Source organism: Amblyomma maculatum, chromosome 2 (assembly GCF_055883805.1).
Source record: "Amblyomma maculatum isolate TAMU_Amacu chromosome 2, ASM5588380v1, whole genome shotgun sequence".
Taxonomy (NCBI): domain Eukaryota; kingdom Metazoa; phylum Arthropoda; class Arachnida; order Ixodida; family Ixodidae; genus Amblyomma; species Amblyomma maculatum.
In genome coordinates, this window is record NC_139345.1 from 80,685,398 (window position 1) to 80,694,115 (window position 8,718).

Sequence of the window (8,718 nt, forward strand, 5' to 3'; positions counted from 1 at the left end):
AACCCACTGGCAAAAATGGGTACAACCGTCCCCCGGCTTGGCGCTCGGCTTTTCTAGGGGCGTGCGCTTGGGAGAAGCTCCGTAAACCCCGCTGCGCCCCCTCCCCTGTGGGCCCAAGCCCAGTTTCGAACCTCGCAGCCTGCAAAGGTGGTTCATATTTGTCTTCCAAAGGTACTTCCTTTGAGCCTCACCTGCAGTGCTCCCTTTGAGCTTCAGCTGCAGCAGATTTGCATTATTTTGCCTTGCCTATACTCCCAGCACCCTCTTCCAACTTACATTGGGCAGCAAACAAGCGTGTCACGAGGACCAACATGCTTGCGCTCCGCCCACAGTGCCACGACAGCTTTAGCGAAACGATCCCGTTAAAAAAGAAAGAGCACTACACTGCGATGATATCATCCTCTCTCAACACCTGCTCGCTCTTCTCAATCTCCTTCCTAATCTCTTTTCAAGCTCGTCTTTTCTTTTTTTTTTTTTCACGCCGTTCATTTCTCCTAATCTCTTTCCACGCTGGTTTTTCTTTTTTTTTTTTTCTTTCTTTTCACGCCGTTCATTTCGGTTTCACGGTCGTTTCACGCAGGGGCGCAAGCCACAGCTGCGAACTGGCGGCCGACGACGATCGTTCGGCGGCCCCACACAGTCAGGGCGATTATCTCGCCGACAGGAAGCTCGACCGACTGAGAGACGCGCGCTATCTCCCCACACCCTTGCAGAACGAGTGATGTCACCCCGCTGTGGTGGGGCACATGGACCCACCGAAAATGCGAGCACAGTAACGCGCCAAACAGCACAAAAGGAAGCGGCAGCGCGGTTCCCTTAGAACTTCCAGCACACTGATTATTCCTTGAAACTAGGAAAAGAGAAGATCAGCAGTTATTAAATGTTCCGAATGCGGACCCCTTTTGCGTTTGACGGGGCCGGCACCGCATTGTATGTGAACTCGGGATCCCAGCCATTCCGGGGAAGTAGACATACAGATGTATTCTCAGTAAGCCATTAGGTAAGACGGAGCTTCGCTAGTGCATTTTGTTCATCGTGAGTCGTGACCCCTTCTGGCAGTTACCATGTCATTAATTAAAAGAGTCTGTTCACGTTTTTCGAACGCCTAGATTGCATTGTCGGATCCCTGAAGCTGTCAGAGCAGGATTGAAAATCTAGTGCCATTGTCGTCACCTTGTACCAGCTGCGCTGCAGAGACGCCAGACAGAGAGACAGAGAGAGAGAGAGGCCTTTTAACTTTCTGTGTCAGCTTTATTTCGCTCGGGGATGCGAAGGGCTCATCGCCCCGCGCCAGCTGGGCGTACCACGAAATGTTTTCGTACTGCCATACACCGCAGACTAAAACAACCATCAGAACCGGAAATCAATCTGTACTTTGTCTCCAAGTATGTCTTTTTCACACTCAAAACGAGATTTCGGCGGGAATAAAACAAGCGAAATTTGCGTTTAGTTTTCTTCAATCGTTCATCGGGCCATACAAATGAGACAAGCCATACCAGACAAGCTGAAATAGCACGCATAGATGGAATGCGTGGACAAATAAAACCTAGGAGGGAGCATGACGCCACATGCGCAGCCTCCGCAGGCCAAACTCGATCTTCTGACGCCGCGCTGTCTTCTCCCTCCCAGGTATCTTGTTCGCATTGAATCTCGGTGTTTTTAGCCGCGATGTACGCTCAGGTGAAAAATCTGTCGAAGCGATCTGCTGAGAGTCCTCGTCTGTTCGTAACACTTCAGTTTGTTAGAGTGCAGATGCTGCATTATAATCGAAGTTATAAGCCCACTCAAGACATTGCAGGCCAACGTTAATAGAACTCTATTAGCGTTGATTGCAGGCAACCATTTCATCGGTGGGTCCGTCAGGAAGGCTACGTATTCGAACTAATGTTAATTGTATGGCTGTAAAACTGGCTATAATGAATTTTCAGTTCTGCATTTGCTAAAATAAACAAATGATTTTCGTCTGAAACAATACATGCACAGGATACTCGATGGAACGAAAGCCCCGGACGGTACTCTAGCTCCGTGCAATCATTGTACCCCAGCATGCAGAATTTATGGCGCAGTTGAGAGGTGACAGGTTGGTGATAGGCATCTTGTTACGGAAGAGGTTGAGCAGCAACGCCAGCCCCCTTCGAAAAAAAATTTTAGGCTACGCCACTGCCCCGCGCAATACCTTCGATTCCTAAAATGAAGACTGTTTCCGGATTTATGCGCTTTAATTCTCGCAAGTGAGGTAGCAGCCAACTTTCGTTAACCGGCACCGTAAACAACTAACCAAGCGACATAGCGTGCCAAATAAACAGGCAGCGGTCAAAGAAGTGTGTTGGAAAAGCCATACATGCAGCTTTATCATGCACTATTTGGGATGAAGCTAACATATTCGATGCCGAAAAGAATACCGCAGGTACCAAAGCGAATGGTTCGCTGCGGTAAATTAATACGCATAGATGAAGGTTATGCGAAAGGAGAAGGCGCAAACTATGCCACCAAATCAGGAAGGGTAGAAATGGGTGAAAGAGTGAAGTGAAAGTATGTAGATACGCGTACCGCGATACATTAAAGTGGAGGGGGAAGTAATTTCTCGTAGGTGGGGCGAAATGTAAATTATGGTATCCGATGCACTATTTCATCGCAATCGATGGCGCGTGATCATATCAAATTCATTTTTTTTTCCATGCTATGAGAAACGCGAAAGAAATTAGCGATTTCCTAAAATCCCCCCCCCCCTCCCCATTTTGTTTTCTTTCTTTTTTCCCCTCTTTTTTTTACACAGACGACTACGTAGAATTACACTGACTGTATCGCACTATACCGCTCCTCCGCTACCCGTAACACCAACGGCCTGTAAAAATTCGTACCCCACCCCCCTCCCATTCACATTTAAATCTAAACGAAGAAAATTTCGGCAAGGCCCATACGAAGACCGACTGGACAATTAGCGCCTAGCCATAAATATGTGAAACAATTTTCGCGCAGTGCAAAATCCACTTTCGCGTCATCCAGATTTGGGCGGACATTCACGGGCATACACACTTTTTGCACTTAGTAAACAGTGTACACAGCTATTGTTTTTCTTTGCTATCGCTGTCCCGTATACTTCCCCTCGTTACCCCTTCCCTGTACCTCTTATTTCCGTCGCCCGCACCCCGGGTATTATTTGTATTACATTGACAGCGATTACCGTGGCTAGCAAACATCTTTTCCTCGCATTTTTCATTGTTTTTAAATATTTTAAATCATCTCTGTTGGGAAGACAGCAATAGTAGTGCACGTGAAGCCACTGTCGAAGGCGGAGAGAACATAAACGCATTATAATGTGCCTCAAAACCTTGACCACGAAGCCGAGTCAGAGACGACGCTCCTCAAAACACTCGCTATCCATTCATTCAGCCGTACGACGAAAAGCAGGTTTCATCAGACGCGGGTCGCGCGACGGGGCAGAGCGCGTGTCCTTGAAGCGCCCAGAGTTTTTTCCACTTGCGAAATTCGCACACACGCTGATGACGAAGCTGGCCGCAGAGGGAAATGGGCGCGGCGTCCGATTTCCAGCTCCTCGCCGCCGCCGACGAGATATCCTGAGCTTCAAGCCCACTGGAGCCCAGCGCTTCTTGTGAAGCTAGGTCTTGTAATGGTGGTGTTTTCGTTACGTCCGAGACGCAGATAACCACTGGTTTCGCCGCTGAGATGGCGACGCGAGTAAGACTAGCCGACAGCGCAAGCCGCCGCAGACGGTGAACGAAAAGACCGAGGCAGCTGAGATAAATGGCCCTCTTTCGCAAAGTCTGCTAACATGTCTGCCTGCTTGCAGAAAGGGAGACTACGACGAGCAGCCAAACGTTTGAAAGATCCAGGCAGCCCAGAGCAGGGGTACTGGGACGAGCGCCACACATAACGGAAATATGGAGAAGGGGGTTGTTGAATGGTCTTGCCTAGGAAAACTACTTTGGACTCAGTTTCAAATTCCAGCACGAACAACTTGGGACAGCATGCTGATAGACCTCGCAGCCTTTACACTATACTGGTTCGCTTGTCATCTTCAGCGATGTTAAAGCAAGGAACGAAATTATTCAGGCTTTTTACAGTTTGTTTAGCAACAACACATTCCTGACATAACTAACGGTGAGGCGCAGTCATCTTTATTAGAATGAGTACTTTTTGCACGCTCGGCATATTAATTAAGCAAGGAGATAGGAGAAAGCACACGGCGGGAAGCGAAGCACCTAACACAGGATCGCACGTTGTTTGCAAACCGAATTTGCAAGTGGGTACGAGGGCTGACAGCTGCCATTTCTCACAAACAATAGCTGCTACGGGCGATGCGGCCTAAGCAGCAACAAGTTGCGCGGGGCAACGATCCGTCTGCTACTCTTTCCCACTGCTGCTCTTCTCCACATAAAGGCCACATTCCGCACGGTATGTGCTCAAACAGCTGCGCGCTAAGGTGTACGAATCACACGAGTTTCGACGCCTGCTTTCGTTTCGAAGAATGGAGTACAAAAATACACGTAAATGAAAACGTATACGAGCCCAATAAATTCAAACGCGCGAGCGTCTTTTCGCGTGCTTGCCGCCCCCGCGCTTGACAACACTACCGCGCCAATAAAGTATACAAGCAGCGGCACGCTGAACAGTGGAGCGAACAAGCAATTCTGGCATGCTCTCGGTCTCCGTCGGTGCGTGATCGAAACAGCTGTTGGCTAAATGGTGCAGGAAACTCCTAGAAAGAAGACAAGAACAACAAAAAGGTTACTAGAGAAGACGTTAGCCGAGTCATCCAATTTATGGCGCCGAGCATGCTTCATGTTTTCACGCCTCTGCGACTGTCGACGGTTTGGCAGCGCTTGACGAGTCGTGACAGCGCAATGTCCCATCGTGCCCATCCCAGCGGCATCCGCATACGGGCCGTCCGGCACAGAGAGCGGGCCTCGCTGCAGCAAACAATAGAGCGGCGGTGGCGGCGCACGCCGTCTTGGGACGACAGGCGGATCGGCGCGGCCTGACAAGCGCGTCGAGATGGGGGAACGGCCCTCACTGCTTACCAGTACTTTGGTGAAGCGTCGCTCCAGCTCCGGCTGCTCGGGCATCGGAAGTTTGGCATTATCCACAGTGTGAAGCCGAACCATGTTCGACCTGGGCGGATCCTTGCGAGGGGTGCTCGCGCCGATGCCCATGTTGTCGCCGCGACTGCTTCGTCCACTCCCTCTCTCCCTCCAAATCCACTCAGAAAGGTCGGGGGCAAGTGGCACGCACAGGAAAAAAAGTTCACAGCCGGTTAGGCACACCCACGGCACATTCACTGGCAACACTCAACGCTTTCCGACACCGCACTGAGCGAAAACAAGGCATCCGTTCGGTTCCGCCGGATTCGCATGATCCGCCGCGAGCGACAACGTGCGCGATGCTCGGAGCGCCGACGGCGACGAGTAGACGACGGCGGCGGCAGCGTTCCACACAGCGCGCACTCACTCGCAGTTCTCCGAAACGGGAATAAAAATGCGCATGCGCGCGAGAGCGGGCAGACTGGCAAAGTTTGGATACTTTTAGCCAATCAGGTTGCGAGTACAAATCAAAGTTTTTTATTAAAATTTAGGTTGCGCACTACTATTATATTAATACTTTACAAGCAAAGATACGTATTCAAAATTGACATAGCTGTTTATATTTGCACTATTCACTAAAGCATTTCAAAGATTGTCATATTTAATAACAGAGGGCAGCACCAAGCAGAGCGCTGCGCTGTTAGCACCGTTTCTGCCATGCATGTTGTGCGGAGAAGGGATTTGGGCATTTGGTAATTTAACTTGCTAAGCGATGCTGCACGTGTTATGAGCTGGAAGCATGGCAGCAGCTGCGCTGATGAGATCGTTCGCCTGTTCGGCGCTGCGAATGACCGCAAGACCCGATAAAATTCCGGCAGATCGTCTTCGCCTACCAGTGTGTTTTCGTGCCTGCAGCCACGTGAGCCTTCAGGAAAACGAGCCCGCATCGCGAGTGCCTTCGATAAAGGCGAACATCTTCGAAGCGTTGAAAGGCTATCCGGTGAGCTCGGATCACCTCTACGAGAGTGTCGTACAAACGCTTTTAAGCCACGGATTCGACGACAAGCAAGTCGTCCAAGTGATCGCCAAGGCGCCGCGAATCGTCGAGTTGCACAGTTCCCTGGGCAATATTCTCACCTTCTGGAGAAGTCTGTATAGAAGCGAGCCTGCATTCTTGAAAACTATGTCCGAGTACCCAGAACTGCTCTATCTGAGGCCTGAAGCGGTCGAAGAAAGGAAAAGGGAACTCTTCACCGTTTTTCCGAACAAAGACATCGTCAGATTGGCGGAAACCTGCCCGCAGGTGTTTATTGACGACTGGGACATGGTAATGGAGAAAGTGTACTACATTACACACGCGATGGTGATCAGTCCGGGTCACATAATTAGTAGCGGCGCCTTGAGCTATAGTTTGTTGCATATCAGGACTAGGCATCAGTTCATGCTTTGTTGCGGCAAGTATCGCACGCCCAAGCCCAAGGAAGTGACGACCACTAACCCGCCTTTAGAGAAGATAGTGGGGCTGCCGCTCCGTCTCTACCTCAACATTTGTGGTGTCACGGCTGAGGAGTATGACGTGTTTGAGAAACTCATGGCAAAGGAGAAAGAACGGGAGGATGCTGAGGACAGTGACGATGATCTTGATTAGCAACCTGCCAATTGTTTCATGGTTGAGGAATGATGTGTTCTGTATGTAAAGGAGCAACTTTGATTTCTTCTATATTCTAAACCGTTAGACCGGTTTTGTGTGAAAGCAAGTACTGTTGCTACTATAGTAAAAATGAAGTAATAAGCGAAGATAATGTGTGTTTAAAACCTATAGTTTTTCTCTGGCTCATCACTTACATGACTGGCTTTGTGCAACTGCGGCATCATTTGCTGCCTCACAGGAAAGGGTGAATGATTACATCTGCTGCAGTCACTAGGTGCACAGAAAAAAAAAAAAAAAAATTCGCATAACATAACAGAGTAATCGTCAGTGAAAGCAAAGGCGACATACTTGATCGGGTTGTTCGAAAATAGCTGATGCATGTGTGAGGTCAAATTAAATAATATTGCTGATCCTTTCTCCCTCAACAAATTCAATAACATTTTGTGGCAGAAATATGCTTTCTAATGAACATACATAATATCTTGCCTCTGTGCATCATATTTGCTTAAGTTGCAACAAGAGTGACCTGAAAGCTTATGCTCAATTCCGCTATACTAGCATTACAGTTAGTACTCCACTATGTGACCCCTTGACCACATGCATAGCTGCTGGTTTGTGCTACTGATGAGAAGGGTAGTATATGTACAGAGCCGATCAAACTTGCGTGGTATACCGCTGAGCATATTAAGCCAAATCTTGGCAGAGTTGGTTTCTTAGGGGCAATGTGTCTGCGCAGTTTGCGCGATTTTGTGGCTACACTACAGCTCAGTGAGCATTATCAGTGAAAGTTGGTCACCTTACTTCCTCTGCATAGTACCACTTGATCACTGCAGACAAGTGAGGTTGACTCTGAACTACGAAACTCGTTATGTGGCTTGTACTGGCCGACTGCTTTCACTACATGCAATTTGCTGGCATGTGCAGTCCGTGTCACTCTTGTGTAGAGTGCTCGAGCAGCGTGCACCACATACTGAAAACTGAAATTGGAAAGCAGCTCATGGTTTCCAGGAAAAGTGCTAGGTGTCAACCTTGTTGGCCACTGGCCTGCTTGGCTCTAATTCGGCACAAGTGTCGTCTCTAAAAGCTAAAAACTGTGATGAGGTGTTCTGCTGTACACAAGTGAAACTGTGTTTTATGCAGAAATGATGGGCTGTATTCACATTTTTGTGCAACTTTATGTTCACGGTTCAATCAGTTCGGGAGCCTGCTTTTTATTTAACACTGAATGTCTTCTATTGCGTTCTCCTATGTGCCGACCCTGCCCCTGTATTGTCTTGATGTGCTCATACATCCTCAGCAAAACCAAATGGCATGGTATACCTTGAAATTCATCTTCGTTTGTATTGGTGGCTGCTGTAATCTAGCAAGTGTCAAGCAATGAAATTCCACTTACGCAAGAGCATACATGTCTAGTATTGGCATCCTTCTTGTGAACCATACTTACATATGCGAGGTTTACTGTCCCAACACTGCATATAGGCACCACGAGAGACTCTGTAGAGGAAGACCCTGGACTAAATTTAGACCGACTGGGGATTCTTGACTAGGCACTGATATCACATGCACACGAGCACCTTTTGTATTTTGCCTTGATTAAAATGCAGCACTGTGTCACTAAGCCACCACAGTGAGCAAGCCATGTTTATGATTGCAACAGATTGTCTGATACTCTAATGTTGTTAGCTAGCATGTTCGAAAGTTAGGTGTGAGACATTTTTATTGTGCAAGAGAACACCTGAACCACTTCAGATGAGGCCAGCACTAGACACTATGACGTTTGGTTGAATGAACTGGGTATACAGTTGTCTAGAGCGCTCGAGCAGTGCTGTGCGGATGAAGCACAATGAATTTCTAAGTACTTATATTTACTGATAATACTTGCGCCACTCTAGTGCAACAGCAAAGTTGTTCAAATCGTACACACAAATGCATTGCCCTTAACAAAACAGCTGCATTAAAATTTTCTTTAATCTGCTCTGCAACACAGTATTTGAGCGCATTAGACTAGTGTGGTTGGCTCATTAG

At 48.2% G+C, this 8,718-nt stretch overlaps 2 protein-coding genes across 3 annotated transcripts in view; one reads left to right on the plus strand and one right to left on the minus strand.

The window, feature by feature from the left end:
* The window catches only part of Frl (formin-like protein), a 257,689-nt gene extending 252,200 nt beyond the window's left edge, over positions 1-5,489 (minus strand). For both annotated transcript variants that reach the window (XM_084594601.1, XM_084594600.1), the window contains exon 1: positions 5,043-5,489. In XM_084594601.1, the coding sequence (XP_084450727.1) occupies positions 5,043-5,174 (132 nt within the window). In that variant the 5' untranslated portion in view covers positions 5,175-5,489. The remainder of the gene's footprint in view (positions 1-5,042) is intronic.
* A 231-nt stretch (positions 5,490-5,720) lies between these two features.
* LOC146199111 (transcription termination factor 4, mitochondrial) lies at positions 5,721-8,095 on the plus strand. The gene has a single exon (XM_084594609.1). It carries the CDS (start codon positions 5,842-5,844, stop codon positions 6,688-6,690), a length of 849 nt encoding a protein of 282 aa, XP_084450735.1. The 5' UTR covers positions 5,721-5,841; the 3' UTR covers positions 6,691-8,095.
* Positions 8,096-8,718: the final 623 nt, after the last annotated feature.